Source organism: Dicentrarchus labrax, unplaced genomic scaffold (genome assembly GCF_905237075.1).
Source record: "Dicentrarchus labrax unplaced genomic scaffold, dlabrax2021, whole genome shotgun sequence".
Lineage (NCBI taxonomy): Eukaryota > Metazoa > Chordata > Actinopteri > Moronidae > Dicentrarchus > Dicentrarchus labrax.
This window is the reverse complement of record NW_026136711.1, coordinates 15867410-15884867: the sequence shown is the minus strand read 5'-3', so window position 1 is coordinate 15884867 and position 17458 is coordinate 15867410. Positions and strand designations below refer to the sequence as shown.

At 41.9% G+C, this 17458-nt stretch overlaps 2 protein-coding genes across 2 annotated transcripts; one reads left to right on the top strand and one right to left on the bottom strand.

Annotated features, from left to right (window-relative positions):
* The first annotated feature begins 233 nt into the window (after window positions 1–233).
* On the top strand, window positions 234–10558 carry LOC127371282 (dnaJ homolog subfamily C member 11). Its single transcript, XM_051414000.1, has 16 exons — window positions 234–352; window positions 1164–1293; window positions 1437–1510; window positions 1631–1732; window positions 4104–4232; window positions 4348–4470; window positions 4631–4704; window positions 4810–4999; window positions 5148–5233; window positions 6345–6461; window positions 6616–6771; window positions 7068–7137; window positions 7319–7376; window positions 7888–8030; window positions 8118–8247; window positions 8357–10558. The coding sequence occupies exons 1-16, from the start codon at window positions 278–280 to the stop codon at window positions 8380–8382; spliced, it is 1683 nt and encodes a 560-aa protein (XP_051269960.1). The 5' UTR covers window positions 234–277; the 3' UTR covers window positions 8383–10558.
* A 45-nt stretch (window positions 10559–10603) lies between these two features.
* On the bottom strand, window positions 10604–17112 carry phf13 (PHD finger protein 13). Its single transcript, XM_051414001.1, has 5 exons — window positions 16629–17112; window positions 15729–15830; window positions 13602–13781; window positions 13094–13514; window positions 10604–13005 (listed from the first exon to the last, which is right to left on the bottom strand). The coding sequence occupies exons 1-5, from the start codon at window positions 16671–16673 to the stop codon at window positions 12773–12775; spliced, it is 981 nt and encodes a 326-aa protein (XP_051269961.1). The 5' UTR covers window positions 16674–17112; the 3' UTR covers window positions 10604–12772.
* Between the last annotated feature and the right edge of the window lie 346 nt (window positions 17113–17458).

The window sequence follows — 17458 nt, the reverse complement described above, 5'->3', positions numbered from 1 at the left end:
GGTTGTTGTGTTTACAAACCAACAAATAAAATACCTGCTGAAAAGGTAAAACACTTCTCACAGTCGTTTTTCTTCATCTATGGAGGTGTCAGCTCTCTCTCTCTCTCTCTCTCTCTCTCTCTCTCTCTCTCTCTCTCTCTCTCTCTCTCTCTCTCTCTCGATGGGCTCAAACACAACCAGCAGAGGGCGATACAACAACAACTTCCGCTCCCGGTATGGCTAACCAATGAGCTTCCAGAGCACTGGAGGGGTGGGCGGAACCGGACCAAACGCAAACATGGCGGCGTCCTTAGATGATGATTTTGAGTTTAATAACCAGGACTACTACTCTCTACTCAACGTCAGGAAAGAGGTACGGTTTATTCTGTTTTACAGTGACGCCGAATGGTGGCGGACGTTTCGCCGTGACTATCCGGTAGATTCCCACTGAGGAGGTGGTCTGCAGTCGGTGCATCACCCCTCAGTTGAATAACGGTGTTCTTCATCTGCACCATCCTCCGTGCAGGGGCATGAACAACCAGGACACCTTGCTACTTCACTTGAATGCATGCAGTGTTTAGCACTGTTAAGTGGGTGTTATTCTGACTGCATTGATGAGCACCTTCTCTAATCTCAGTTTTCATTGAACAGGGGGAGACTGGAAAGGCCTGATTGGTTCAACTGGGTAACGTCAAGTACCATTAGGTAGTTACTGGCAATATAGCCTAACAGGAAGTACGTTATCACACCAGTAATTCCCTTTAATCCCATTTAATGTCAGTGCACTGGTAGCTGTTTTTCCATTTCTTTAAAAAAAAAAGTAGGATGCTATAATGCATCAGTGCTGTGTGAGCACTCAGGAGTGGAGCTGAAATGAGATGTTGATTAACTGATTAGTCAACTGAGTGAAAATCAACCCGCAACCGTTTTAATAATCAGTTATTTTCAAGCTGAAATGCAACCAAATTGCTGGTTCCAGCCTCTTAAATGTGAAGATTTTCTGCTTTAATGTGTCTGTTGTTTGGACAGGAATGACCAATTTTTCAGACCTCACCTTTTTCGTTTTTTACAGACCAAATACTAAATTGATTGATCAAAGTATTTGGCAGATTAATCAATAATGAAAATAATTGTTAGTTGCAGCCCCTGCTCAGGAGTGAGACCTGTCCTCTCTCTCGTCACAGGCTACATTGGAGGAGCTAAAGGCGTCATATCGGAGACTGTGTATGCTCTACCATCCTGACAAACATCGAGACCCCGAGCTCAAAGGCCAGGCTGAACAGCTCTTCAACCAGGTGCACCAGGCATATGAAGGTAAGGACGCTTGCAGGTCTATACACCGAATGGAAATAAAAACCATTTACTTGAAAATTTTTATTGCCGTTCAACTGAAAAATTGACTGTATTGTATAAACAGACAAAACACCATACATAAACTGAACTGTTATTTCCCTCAGTGCTAAGTGATGCTCACTCCAGAGCCATCTATGACATCTTTGGGAAGAAAGGGCTGGAGGTGGAAGGCTGGGAGGTATTTATTCTGCCTAACATAACCTTTTTGTCTTAAGGTTGAGTGGTTTTGCTGTTACATTATACATACAGTATAAACGTGTCTTCACTACCAATATTTGATGCTGTTGATGCTGTGTAGGTGGTGGAGAGGAAGAGAACTCCAGCAGAAATTCGAGAGGAGTACGAAAGGCTGCAGAGAGAACGAGAAGAGAGGAGACTGCAGCAAAGAACTAACCCCAAGGTTTCCTAACTCACAATTATACCACATTCCTTTGTCAACTTTTAAAAATATATTTATTTAACCTTTATTTAGACAGGTAATTAATTGAGAAACAGGGTCTCATTCTCAAGAGAGACCATGTCAGGATGACAGCAGTAATACAACACAAAGTTACAGACAGTTATTATATACAGAGACAAAACAGAGTGCAGAGTGCAGAAGTAGTAGTCAGATTTCAAAAACTGTGTACAAGAACAAACCCCCGCAGATGTTCTCTCCAGATTTTGTAAAAGTAGTTTAAAATCCCCGAGGGGAATAATGCTGGACAGCTTCAGTTCCCGCTGTAGCGTGTTCCAGGTTGGGGGTGCAGAGTAGGAGAAAGTCCTTTCTTTACAAACTCTATACAGACTGAGGGGATGGAGAGAATGATGAAGCCCTGGGAGTGTAGGCTATAGCAGCACTGTTTACGTTGACATCTACAATTGTGAAAGGAATAGGCAGCAGTCCAAGCATGGATTTATAATTGAAGTTATACCAGTGCAAAGTTCTGCACATGGATAATGTTGAACAGTTAAAATACAGAGTACAGTTGTGTGTTAGGGGTTTACAACGGATTTTGAGTCTCGGAGGACATAAAGATGTACAGATGCATTGATAATTTGACCCACAGGATTTACATTAATAGTGAAAAAGATTGGTCCTAAAACTGAACCTTGTGGCACACCTTTGATGACACTAAGAAAGCTGGAGGAAAGACCACTACTGCACGCCCTGCTTACGGTTACAACTAACCAACAGCTTGGTCTGACAGGCATATATCTGATAATCTCAAACCCAATAAAAAGGGTAGTGCAATAGTTATTGGCTCCAAGTCTCCCACAATATCATTTACTACCTTCATGGCAGCAGTTAAGATAATGTGCTGCTTCTTAAAATCAGACCGATGAGCAGATAAAGTGTTGTTCACGCACATGTACGTATATCTTGGTCTGGTCTTTCACCAGCCTTTCAGGAATAATAGAGAGCTTGGAAATGGGTCTGTAGTTATTCAACACTGTGGAATCACCTCCTTGGAATAAAGGGAAGAACATAGGCAGTTTTCAAGCATCACAAATTATATTGTTTTGTATAAAAGGATTATAAATGAACAACACTGGATTAGTCATAGTATCTTTAGCCAAGTGTGAGAAGAAAAGGGCCCGCCTATTTTCTAGGGTCTATGTCCTTTAAGGCCTTATAAACCTCCCTAACAGAAAAGGGGTTGAAGGAGAAAGTGTGGCTAGTGGAGGCATGATTGGCAGGCAGAGGGGAGGAAGTGGGTGATTTGCTGTCAGATAATGTCCCAAACAAATAGCTGGATGCTATAAAAATGTTTGTTGAAACAATTAAGCATCTCAGATTTATTTGACACCGGGATGAAATCAACAGCAATATTCTCCTCAGAGGCAGCTCTGAGGAGCAAGAGTTGGCAGAAAGAGATTTTATGGTTTGCCAAAATCTCCTTGGGTCATTTAGACTGTCTGTGGTTTATGATAAATAATAATCGCTTTTAGCCTTTTTAATGGAAGCGGTGCAGCGATTACGTAGTTGACAGCCTCAAAGCCAGACTTCATCATGTTGGCCCAAAGCTGATTCCTCTTGTGTAAGAGGTGAAGTGAACCAGGGGCTTTCACGGTCCTGAACAATAGCAGCAGGTTTGTTTATTAAAAAAAACTTTCATAAAAATATTTCCAAGCAAGTTCAACATCATCGAGACCAATTATATGGTCCCATTTAAAACAAAATTAATCATGAAGAAAAGTTTGCTCAATAAAGTGCTTACGTTTTCTTTTCTGAACAAGGCTTAGTACGGGATTCTGGTGTCCCTAATAGCACTTACCACACAGTGATCACTTGGATCATTAGCAGAGACCTCGTTGTAGTATATTTATGCAGCATATTGGTAATTAAAAGATCAATAAGAGATGATTTGTCTAAACATCTATGGGTTAAGATGTGTGGGTCTTTCACTGGTGAGATTCAAAGACAAACATTAAGCTTTAAAATCATCAGACACTAGTGAAGACCAGTTCAAATGACCTACCAAGAATGTAATTGAGATAAGAGAGCATAATGTGTCAATAGTAACAGTTAAATACTGACCACCAGACAAATCAATACTTAGAGCTAAGATTTCAAACATCTTAATATCAGATTTCAAGAGCAAGACTCACTCACTGTATTTCTTGTGTGGATCACCACGTCTATGCATTAGATTATGAAATACATTGTGTAACACAACTCAGTTTTCACTGTGGGTGGTTTCCACATTCTCTTCATTGTGTCCCTCACCCTTTTCTTTCTTTCTTAATTAATTCTGTCAATCACTTCACTTTACTCCCTCATTATTCAGGGCACCATCAGTGTGGGTGTGGATGCAACAGACCTGTTTGACCGCTATGATGAGGACTTTGAAGAGATGCCAGGAGGAGGGTTTCCTCATATTGAAATCAACAAGATGCACATTTCCCAGTCCATAGAGGTACAAGAAATCACACACTCACTTAGCATTTACCTTCCACACAGCTACCTACCTGTGCCAGGGTCACTCTATTATTCTCTGTTTTATCAGGCACAACTTTCATATCTTTCTTCAGGCTCCTTTGACAAACTCTGACACAGCGGTTCTGTCTGGTTCGCTCTCTACACACAATGGGAATGGAGGGGGCAACATTAACATGACCGTACGAAGGGTTACGTCAGCCAAGGGCTGGGGAGAGGTACGCACACACACAGACACACACATACACACACAAACACAAGCTACAAAGTGCATGCAATTTATAAAGCACAATTATAAACTACAGCCTAAAGCGGCAACCATTTTGGCACAGATTTACCCATCTGCAATCACTTGTTTCTGTGCATTTGTCTCTACAGCTGGAGTTTGGTGCAGGAGACATACTTGGACCTCTCCTTGGATTAAAGGTGTTTCGCAACATCACCCCACGATGGTAAGGCTGGGCTGTTTGATATGTACATACATACTATATCAAAATATGAACAGCATTATCCGTCTCTTGAATGTTCTTTACTTTTATCTCCTCTCTTTATCTCAGTTTCTTGACAGCCCAGTGCGGTTTGCAGTTCTCTCCTCGAGGTTTGCGGCCGAGCTGTTCTCTGATGACGGCGCGCCACCTGGACCAGAACACCATGGGTTATCTGCAGTGGCGCTGGGGGCCCAACAGCGCCATGACCACCAGCCTGGTCCGAGACACAAAGAGCAGCCACTTTACTTTAGCTCTGCAGGTAAAGACAACACAAGCTCAAGCCTGCTGTTAATATAGTAAACATGGTTTGTACTGTAACTGTAAATCTGACTTACCTAAAACCTGAAATTTGCTATTTTCTCACTCTGTATGCTGAATTACTAATCTACCAACCCCACCTCTTCCAGCTGGGTGTGCCTCACTCCTATCTGATGATGAGCTACCAGTACAAATTCCAGGATGAAGACCAGACTAAAGTTAAAGGCTCTGTGAAGTACGTCTGTCTGCTTATCTTGTTTCAAAAGACTTATACCATGTGTATATAAACTGGTTCATCACACAAACGCTGTGCAAAAATACAGCTATAAAATAAAAATTTCTGTTTATTAGCTGCAGAAATTTCCTTCCTTGTCAAACTACTTCTAAAGAGCAACTTAACACCGGCTGAAAACACTGGCTTTCTGCCTGGTATTAAGTTATTCTTTAAGAGACTAGAAGGATTTGAAGTGGTTTTTAATTCAATTTTCTTGTTATTGCAAGAGAATTGTAACATTATTGTTACATAACAAGATTTTTTCTCTTGACACCATGAAAAAAAGTTTTGTAATTACATGAAAGGAGGTTGTCTTTTCGTTTCCTAGTTATGTCAAGATCAGAAAAATACAATTGTGTGATCATTCGTGAACAAAATGTTTTTATTAGCTTTATGGCCTGAGATATCAGACACCCCGTATAAACTATTTCATTATGTGACCTGAAAATCACATATTTAATTTACTTGGGGGTGCGCTTTAAAAATTTCATTTAAAATGTTTTTAACTTTTTCTTAAACCCACTGTGTAACTATTGGCAGAAATTGAATATAATATGCCTAGTTATGTTTTCATTAGTGCATAATCACCTGAAAACAGGAGTTTTTGTTACCTTAGAACAAGCCTTTTATGTCTACAGATGCCACAGGTAGCTTTCCACACAGGCCGCTATGTTTAAGTCCCATGTTTCTACTGTAGCTAAAAATGGACAAACCAAACACTGGCTCTAGATTGGGGCGTTTGTGTTTTCTGCGCATTTTGCAGCCACTGTAGTTTCTCCTCCGCGCTTGGAAGGGGAGGGTATAGCGAGGGAGTTAAAATCTGCAACTACACCTCTAGACGCCATTAAATCCTACATACTGGTCCCTTAACATTTCAAACAACAATAATAGTTTATTTATAGAGCACATTTTCAAGAAAAAAAAACACAAAGTACTTTACAGGGTAGAGATGATGACAAGATGTATGCAGCAGTAACAGAGCTGCAGGAGATAAAGCTGTAATTTACTCTGTCCCACTGTAGCTTCCTAACTCTAATGGTCTCTGCTCATTTCTGTGCTCCTCCCTTTGCAGGACAGGCTGGTTTGGTACTGTAGTGGAATATGGAGCTGAGAGGAAGATCAGCCGACACAGTGTCCTGTCAGCCACTGTCAGCATCGGGGTCCCTCAGGGAGTCACACTCAAGATCAAGTACTGGCCAACCCAAAATATGATCTCATTCTCCTGTGTTTCCCTGCATAATTATCTGATGTATGTCTCTCTCTCTGTGTGTGTGTGTGTGTGTGTGTGTGTGTGTGTGTGTGTGTGTGTGTGTGTGTGTATTTCTGCTGGTGTTTCCATGCAGGTTGGCGCGGGCCAGTCAAACATACCTGTTTCCAGTCCACCTGACCGATCAGCTGCTGCCCAGTGCCGTCTTCTATGCCACTGTAGGACCCCTGCTGCTTTACATGGCCATCCATAGACTGGTCATCATCCCATATACACAAGCACAGAAAGAGCAGTTAGTACACCTCCCGTCCTCATAACCTCACATGTTAATCTGTTCATTTTAACATAACTTTTTGTTTGTATGATGTATAGTTTGATTGGGAAACGTCATATCCATCAGCCGAAGGCAACTACACGGCCCTGACTTGGGCAGAAATGCAACATTTTGGTCATGGTCGTTACTGGGTTACTGGTTGTATACTATCAGGGTGTCTTTCACACTTACACTGTCATCATAGAGAGCCTCCGCAGTGAATCCCAGTGGGTGATTGTTGATGTCTGCTCTGTGTGTGTCTCTGTGCTTTTCAGAGAGCTGGAGCTGCAGAGGAAGAGCTCTGCCACAGACATTGCCAAGAAGAAGCAGGAGGCTGAGTCTGCTGTGAGTACTCGCACTCACATGCAAACACACAGTGATCCGTTGTGTGTGGGGGACCATTGATCATTGTTTCTAGCTTCGGCTCTCCTCATCTTGTCTGAAAACCTCTCTCCTATCCTATTCTATTTTGTTCTCCTCCACCCCTCCTCCTCCTCCTCATTTTTCTCCCTCGGCTCCTCTGCAGGTTCTGCTGATGCAGGAGTCTGTGAGGAGAATCATAGAAGCGGAAGAATCCAAGATGGGTGAGGGCACACACACACACACACACACACACACACACACACACACACACACACACACACACACACACACACACACACACACACACAGACGTTACAACAGGGTGAGACACTGTGAACTTTTTTTTAGTTTGCAGCCAGCAGTCAAAACTTGGTAAAAATCCAAGTGTGTAATTCAAACACATATCTCAGGATTGCTGTTAACTGTAGTAATATACTGTAGCTCCAGGACTCTGTTTTCCTTAGTTTCTCTTCCATCATCTACCACTGTGAACCAAGTGGTGATGTAGCCCATTTCCCTTCTGCAGTGTTTACGTAGGTTAAGCTTGTAAATCTGTGCACAGAACTCCAGAGTGTACACGGGCATAAATCAAAACTATGATTTCAGCGTGCTAATGGATTTCCTGTTATACTAGTATAAAGGGAGCATCTGATTATTTGTCAATCACTCTATGAGCTTTGTTTACAGCACCTCCTAACACCTAGAGTAACATGAAAGTACTTGTCTGTCTAGGCCTGATCATCCTGAATGCTTGGTATGGAAAGTTTGTGTCAGACACCAGCCAGAAGCAAGAGAAAGCAAAGGTCATTGACGTCACTGTGCCTCTGCAGTGCCTTGTCAAGGACTCCAAACTCATCCTCACCGAGTCCTCTAAGGTGTGTGTGTGTGTTAATGTATCACTGCGTCCTTTTGATTATCCACAAATCCGTATGCATGTGTATGAATCGTTTCTCTGTGTGCAGGCAGGGTTGCCGGGCTTCTATGACCCCTGTGTAGGAGAGGAGAAGAGTCTTAAATTACTGTACCAGTTCAGGGGTGTCATGCACCAAGTCATCTCTGCAGACATCGAGTCGCTACGGATACCCAAGCAATGTTAGTATGCAGACCAAGTGCTGTTACACTGTAGCTGTTCACTAATTACAACATGACTAAAGTCTGCAGTATATGCATGCATCCATGTTCCATTTATTTTGTCTTACAGCTCACAGAATTGAGTCTGAGTCTTAGGAGCCCACCGCAGTTGGAGCACCAGAGGGCAAATGCAGATAAAAACAGACTTTGTGTAAACAGAAGAACCCAAGAACGGAGGGGGACGCATCAACAATAAGTCTGTTTCTCTCCTCTGGTCCTCTTCTGTCATGGTATTAGTGAATCTGTTTATCGAGTTCCTCCACTCCTCCCTTTCCTGTGGGCCATCTCCGCGGTTCAGCAGAATACAGGAGTCAGCTCAGAGTTTCTACAAGGTGTCATCCTTTGTGTCTCTAGTCTGCCAAACTTGACAGGGCTGCTCAAATATCTGCCGACTGCAGGAGATCAGACATTGGCCCTGAACATAGTTTTTATATATGCACTACACAGAGGGGACTGATGGTCCCATCAATAATGAGCTAAAAGTGATAAATTTAAAGATGTGTATTGACATTTGTTATGTCAGTTATATACAAATGAGCTGTAGTATCACTCCATATAATTGTAGTTTCTGTCCTGTGTATCACCCCTGGTAGGTTTTAATCTAATAATGTTATAACATACTGTATCATTTCACTAACTCGTGCAAATGTTTCGAGTAACACTATGCAGGATTGTGTCTTGGCGACCCTTAGACTGGCCAGGACTTGAGGATTGATGTGTAACTCATGTTTATGTTTACTTGTTAAAATGTCTCATCCTAATCTATCATGCCTTTTAGTGACATGTCTGCTGCTCATGGGGGTGCCAGTCAGCAGGTGAAAACTGGTGCTCAAAACTTATATCTGTGAGGGTGTTGGTGATATAGAAGTTGGCGAAGGGAAAGTAATAGAGATGCCCTTTGATCCAGCCACGAAGAGACAGGCTTGAATTCTTCATACAGATTTCTTTATATTTCAGGCTAGACTGCAGTTTAAAGGCAGAAATTCCACTTAGATTTTATTTGCGTCAGTCTTTATTGATTAACTGTGCAGTGGCAGCAGAAACAGAATTTTTGACAATGATTTTTAATACAGTGAAGGTTATAGTTTATATTTCAATCGAGTACATTCAGCACTGAGCCCTAGTTTATGGTTGGGATGCGACCAGTAGAGGGCGTAGGTCAACGCTTTCCGTGAAGGTCGTGTTTGCTGCTGACTAACTTATTATTAGAGCTGACCTGAGCCACACTAAAACCATTTTACTGATTATGGCACATTTACACAGCTGGATTTATTTGTGTGACTCTGTTTTAATTTGCAGTCCTCTGTCCCTCTTTGTTAAATTTTAAAGTATTTAATTAATCTGCAAATGCCATGTTACTACTTTTTCTACATGGTAATGCATGCTAAATCCATCTTGGCAGTCGAGGTGGTAATCCACACACTAATTTACCTCTGCTGTTGCCATCAGAGAGGTGAGGTTGACATGGGGAAGAGTAAAATATCCTATGATGCACTTTCTGTTCAGATATAGATAGAAGTCCCAAAGTTTTTATTATAAAATGCACATTACATCTATAAACCCCTACTCCTAACCCCAATCTGTCTGTGTCAGTAGTAGTAAAGTTGGATTGAAACTGTAACCACAAAGGGAAATGCGAATGAGCCAGTGTACATTATGTCTGTCATGGGCTGCTGGGAATCCTTGAAAACACTATCAAAACCACTACTGTAGGATACGAATGGTATTTTATTGAATACAAAGGTAATATTTTGCACACAATGTACAGTATTTCAAACAAATATTAGGTCAGTTGTCATGAAAGTGGCGAAGCCTCTAATTGAAGCTATACACTGTTACTGTGTTCGGGGCGACTCTAAACGGTGCCCTCCTTTTGATTCATTTAGGTTTTGCCATTGCTGTGATTGACCTGAAGGTGTGGGTAGACTCAAATGAAAACAGGACTGAGATAGATGTTTCAGTATTTAGTCAGAGGGCTGTCTGTCTCTACAGTGAGATCCAGTGGTCTAACGTTAGGGTCACTATCACAGCAGCCATTTTGCACTGGTTCTATTTGTACTCTTTTGTTTTAAGTGTGATGTAAAAGTATTTTGACAGGTCAGCTGTTCACCTCTGCTCCAGTGCCACCATGAGGCCAGCAGAAAGACTGCTCCCTGCTGTTACACCCCAGCCCATCATCCACACTGACTCACATTAGTATGTAAATGTACTGTATGGTTCAGGAGCCTGTGTTCTGTCCTGTAAAGACTACAATAAATATGAAACAATCAAACTCTTGTTTGATGTTTGTGATACAAAAAGACAAAAAGCAAAGACAAAAATGGTAACTCTTTATTTACAATAGTTTACAATAGTTTCACAGAAACAGTTTGCACCACAGTACAGACAACGCTTTCTCAATAAGGGGATAGGACAACCCAGGATCGAGCTGTATCACAATGAGCTTTGTTAACATTAATTACACTAATGTCTTAAAGACGCTGACTAAAACTGGAAATTTGTGCCTGAAGGTGTCTTCAGGTTCTCTTCAAGACATGAATGTCCTGAGAAACGGCAAATGATTTTAGGTCTTGAAACTTCTTAAAAACCATCACCTGGGTGTTCACTGGGTACGAACCAGTTAACCAACATTTGTAAATACCAGAAGACAAGAGTGCAGAGATGAGCTTAACCACTTTAAACTCTTGGAAAGTCTTGTGTTCTTTACAAACCAAACATTCATTTGTGTGTGTGTTAGTCGTTCCCTGGTCAAGTCATTGATTCTGCATTGGAAAACCTCATCCTGGACTAAATATCCAAGGCTCTGAGTCTAAAATCTGTCACTCTACAGTATGGCTTTTATATAATCTGAAACAACAGCAGATGGCACATGAATAACAAAGCTTAAAATCTTTCATCCAAATTGCAAGTTCTATGGAAAAGGTTCCCTAAAAAAAACAAAAACATGTTTTCCATTAAACCCTGCGTTATCTGGAAGCAACTGAATACTGCTGTGAAAACATTAGTGAGAAGTGATAAGAGACGGAGATCTGTTCTTCTGATCTGACCCTTCAGAGACAAAAAAAAAAAACTTTGCAGATGTCCATTTCTCCATCTTACAAAAGACCAAAAACTGTGGAGCTTAGCTGAGACAACTCATAGCAGCACATGCATTGCCAACACCCTCGTTCAGTTTTATCCATTCAAACAAACACACACACATGCATAATTTAAACTGGACTCTTGAGAGAATATTTCCAACAACACTATTCCAGTTAAGATAGCTTTTTATCTGTTGATACTTAAACAGGACGGCTATAGGAGTTCCCTTCTATAAATATAATTTGTCTCTGAAAACTTTATCATGAGCTTGAAACAGTTCTGAAACAGAAAGAAAAAAGGAAAATTTAAATAATGGTTTGGAAAATGTAAGTATTCGTTAACAATACCACTGTTCAATCCTGTCATGAAATGCAGCAAAAACACTGACCGGATGCAACAGAAAACACATTTACTGAAAACCAGTTGACAACTCTCATGTTATCTAAGTCTTGACAGTTATGTGGCTTTTTAAATCTGTGAAATAAGTTATTTACTATGAAAAACCTCTGCAGAAACAGAATGAAATAAGCAAAATTAGAACAACGTTTAAACGTTTTTGAAAAGTGTGTGAAAGCTCCACATGTCGCCAAGTAACATCTTGATTCAGAGGAGTAGCCGAGGCTGGAAGACAGTTTGTGAAGTAGGAGGAAGAGTAATGAACGCTTGGTTCAGCTGTACAGGCTTAAAGCCTCAGTGATATTTTCACAATGTCTTAAATGACAAAACAGAACAACAAACAGATGAAGCAGATGCAGACTCTATTCTCTTATCCTACATCTTTGTTCTATTGGATTATACCTCAGCTTAATACTATAGCACCATCTGAAGCAATTAACACAAGGCGTATCATGTTTTCTCATTTAAACGGTTAATTGTGTAACATTAATAGAGGCATCTAAGAGAAATCAAATCCAGTTTAATCAGAAAGACATATCTGTCCCTAAAACAGAAAGGTCAGATCGATTTTTTTTTTTTTACAAAAGTGAGAAAAGTGCAAACTGTCTTTCCCACAAATCCCAGCATGCACCATAGTGGGTGGCAGTTGTGTTCTCTTTATATGGCAGTTCAAACGTTTCCAGTGTTCACGAGACACCGAGTCCCAACAGTAGAGGTTTGCTAATGCTAATGTCATCTACAGACCATTCAGTGATTGCCTTACGCACGAAGTCTGTAGGGAAGCAGACACAAAACTTAGTAAATCTAAAATAGCACTCAAACTGTTTTCAAATGGGATAAAGGCTTGGGATAGGTCCACCAAAATGTTTATACAAAATGTGGGTTCTTGGCTGACCACGCAGGACAGAGACTGACGGGTGCAAGACCTGAATTTGAGGAAGGGTCAGCCCAGCAGGTGGAGGGGCAGCAGGAGTGGAAGGGGTTCAGAGTTCAGGGTTTGGCCTGGGGGTCAGTCTAGCAGGTGTTTGCTGGGGGCTACACGTGAGCGATGGGAGCGACGGGTATCTGGCGTTCCGTGTGTCTCTCGGCAGCTCTGGCACACATATGTCTCTGGCACGTGGCTCTTGCGGATCTTCGCGCACGACAGGTGGATCCAGGTGTTACACTTGTTACACTCGATCATGGCCCGGCCTGCAAAAGGCTTCATGCAGAAACACGTCACCAGGTCCCACGAGTCGTCGTCTGAGGAAGTCAAGAGAGAGCGTACACCCAGTTAGGCTTCTTCACAAACTTTTAACAGTGTAATGTATGCACCAATAAGAATCCTTACCTGAGTCTACCATGATGTCTTCATCCTCTCCTGAGCCATCTTCGTCTCTGAACACCACCTGTTTCCCCTGGCGGAACACCTTCCTGTTTCCTGAAAAGCCCTCCACCTTCTGTACTTTTACCACCCCTTCTTCAAGGTCTTGACCATCCCAATGTCGACGCTCCTCCTTGGGCTCCTCCTTGCAGGGGGCGGGGCTAGGCAGATGCTGGGGGTGGAGGGGAATGCTGATATCGTCTTCTGGCTCTTCTTTGATCGTTCGGCCACCAAAGGAGACGGGGTACTGCAGCTCTGGGACTGTTGAGTGGGCCTGCTGAACCTCACTTTCCTCCCCGGCTGAATGCTCCCTTTCCTTTCTCCTTTTCTTCTTCTTCAGCTTGTCAGCTTTCCTGCGGTCATCTGGGTGCAGGGTGGTGATTGTGTGCTGCAGACGAGGAAAACAAAGCACAGATGTCAAAAAGGGATGAAGGTGAACATACAAGACTAATGCTGTGACATCAATTCAACTCACATCTTTCTTGGTGTGACTGGACAGCGGGGCTCCTGGCTGTGGGCGCTTCCTGTTCCTGTCCTGGGGGACCTTTGGAGGGCGCTGGGGGCAGGAGGTTGGGGGTCCTGGGGTCCAGCCATCACTGTCAGCTGTGCTGCCTGTACTGTTGGGGGGGCTGGAACTACTGCGCAGAGGAGAGTCCTGTAACAATAAATGGAGAAGTGAATGCAAACTCACATCAGGAGACAAAGGTGATTGAAAGATTCAAAATATGTCTGACAATTCTTTGCTAACATTCATGCACTCAACAATAAAATGACTATCTTATTGTGATGTATTATTTATGATTTTCAATCAACACATTGACATCGTACCAAGGATTAGCATAACATGCTGTGCTAGTTTAGAGATCTGTGTGTGGGTAAGGTGCAGCTTCAGATTAGATTTGGCTATATTGGCATTGGTTATAAACTGAATGAGTGTCACTGTATCGTAGGAACTTCAGAAATTCCCTTGTGTAACAACGCAGCAAAGGTGGTTTTATGAATCACTTTTAAAGAGCGACCCGTAATGAAACTGTAGGCTTAAGTACTGTCATGACAGCTTGAATGAATCATTTATCATATTACATTGTTCAATTTTAGACCTCTATGAGCTCTCATTCATAAGTGACAACAATTTTGCAGTATTTCAATCAAGATGTTATTTGAGTATCAACAAATGCACCATGTGTCTACTGTACATTTGATCTTGTATGTATATATATATATATCTGGAGTGTTGTAACGAAAATAATTTCCCCCTGGGATTATTAAAGTATTTCTGATTCTGATTCTGACAAAAAGTGTACAGGCAGAGGGGGTGGAAATGAAAACAAAGCTAGTACGTGTTAGAAAGAAACAGAAGAGCAACGTGGTGAAGGGAAAAAAAACCTTGAAGAAACAACCACAACTAGAACGAAATGAGTCAGAATCTAGTAGTCCTACCACTGAGGCTGAGGAAATAAAATGTGTCCAACGCGAGTTCTGACAAAAGAAATTGTGCTCGCACTGCAAAAGAGCGTATCACGCTTTGTTTTTGGTTTCAAAGAAAATGACAACATCAAATTTTCAAGCTGTGTTTTGCGAAACTGAGACTATCACCACAATTTTAGTAACTAAGCTACAAAGGTCACGGAAACCTTACCAGAATATCCCTGCCACCTAGAGGGTCTCCCCTGTTGGAGTTTGGATGGTGTGTGTAACAACAGACAGTGGATCCAACACTGTAAAGCCTCCCTTGATAACAGGACACGGGTTTAGTGTTTTGGCCAGTGAAAGTGATTGTTTTTATCACTATGCTTTTATTAAAACCATTGTTTTCAACCATGATAAATTGTGTAAGAGAATGGGTATGAATACAGAAATGTCAGACAGCAAACTAGACAGGAGGCCATGAAGTCATTTGTTACACTAATAACAGTCAAAACTGAAATCTTGTATGCAAAAGTCTATTCTAACCATGTGAATGGTAAGAAAAGGCTATGGTTAATTCTTAACAGAGGGCGTGCTGAAACTAAATAAACGCTCTGAGCCAGAGAAACTACAGAGACAAAAGACTCTGTTTAAGATAATCTCATTGTCTGGCTATCTCACTCCCCGTCCCCCAACACAAGACGCAATTCAATGAGCATAACAGAGTCTCATATCCAATTTGCCACAGTTCCAAGATTTTAAAATGATAAGCGACTTACTTGTTAAGACAGTTTGCCAACAGTTTCACTACATCTTTCCAGTCAATGACTTGCAACAACACAAAGTCTAGACTGCTCAATTTCAATCACAACAGATAAGCAGGACTTTTTTTTTTTTTTTTTTACATCCATCTAGTCAGTTAAAATCTCCTTCAAGTCATAAACATACTCTTCCATATAAAACCATCCAGTTATTTTCTCAGGTGCTCAAACTGTTGTAAATGTATTGTCTGCATTACTTTATCACAGACATTTTGACGACACTGTCGGTTTTTAAGTGTAGATTCTGTTATTCACTGTATCTGTGTTTACATTTGATTGCATTAACATTTAAATACACATTTTAAAACGCGCCCAACGACATAGGCGCTTTAGTGAAGATGTGTTTACAGACACTGACCGCCTCATTTACTCACCTCTTGGGGGTAAGGGATGTAGCCGGCATAGGCCAAGACAAAAGTGCAAAACTTGTTAAAATCCTCTACTGTTCTCCTCCTCCTGTACGGCGGACTGAAGCCCTGAAACACAGACACGTCGTTGAAACATTAGCTGCATCAAACATAAACCTCCCGACATGGCGTTGATCGGCACACAACCACAACGTTACTCTGTAAAGTGCCACTCAGCGTTGGCTCGATGCGACCAAACAACAACTGAACGAAACTAAGTTAAAAATAAACATGTTGACAAACGTAGCTCAAAGTTTCATTAATCACATGAACACATTTCTCTCTGGACTCGTCACTGAACCTTTCTACCAACCCCCACCGATTAACCCGAGACAGCTAACGTTAGCTAGGTCTGCTAGCAGTAGACAGCAAATAACGTTAAGTAACTCATGCTAAAGAGCTAGCTGCTGGCTAATGCTGTTTAACTAGCAAACAAAACTATGAAGCCGTGTATTAATTATAACTGAAGACAACAAACAAGAGTCACCGAGAGCCATAAAAGCATCAATGTTATCCAACTTTTACCTGACGGTGAACGCAGACTGTGATTATGATGGTTAAACGTATTCAGCTAATGTTAATGTTAGCATGCCGATTACGCTAGCTGTAATTAAGTGACATTAATGACTCGTACACAATGTTTTAGTAGTGAACGGTGACAGTTTTAACCAAGCTTGTCCGGATACTCACCGTGTGTGAACTTATGTTAGTCAATCTCTGCACCCGCAGCTAACATTATGTCAACATTAGCACGGAAAGCTAACGCTAACTAATTAGCGGCTGCTACATCGTGTGGTGACAACCTCGAACAACTATCGTCGTGAGCCATGACTGCAGACTACTCACTGTAAGACACAACACACTCACCTCCGACTGAAATGCATGAGATGTCGATGGGTTAATGTCACCCATCGTCACTAAGTAGCCGACCACCTGGCGAGTTGTCGATAAGGTGACAGGCTAACGCTGCAGCGCCGGGCTCCTCGATACGACTGTAAACACTGGGCTTACCTCAGCTGCTGCTTGCTGGATACACAACAACCTTGTAGCTAACGTCAACGTTACTTGTGCTAAAACTCGAAGCAACAGTGTTCACTCAGTTGGCCATCAGCACCGACGATAACGTTACTTGGACTACAGCCGGTAAACAACCGGTAAACAGCCGGTAAACAACCGGTTAGCTGAGCGGGTCAAAGTTGTAAAACGTGCCTCCCGTGAACAGTGATCGTTAGAAATCGTTACTACTGTATTTCCACCGAGCTGTCCGGTAATGTCTCCGTTTGATCCCGTTCAGTGACTGCTGGGGGAGCGGTTCACTTTGGCTGTCACCAGCCCCTCCTTCTTCTTCATGGCTACAGCAGCGAGTGAACACACTGGGGCATTACCGCCCTCTGTTGGTCGTCGTCTGAACATTTAAAGGTCGCTCAATATTTCTCCCTTTAGATGATGAGTGTGAAAACAGCCTTGTGGCATTGGTGGTGTAGAGGAACTTCCAGTGGAGGAAACATGATAAAGTGCAAAAAGTTCCCTTGAAAACTCTCTGTATTTTATTTCTTTACATTTCATGAGTTAATGGTTTTTATAAAGCCATTGACCAGTGCTGGATTTCCCACTGTCTCAAAGCCCTTCCCTTCCTGAAAGCTCCAGGTTCATTGTACGTCTTTTAGTGTCCTGTACAATTTGAATGAACACTTGCT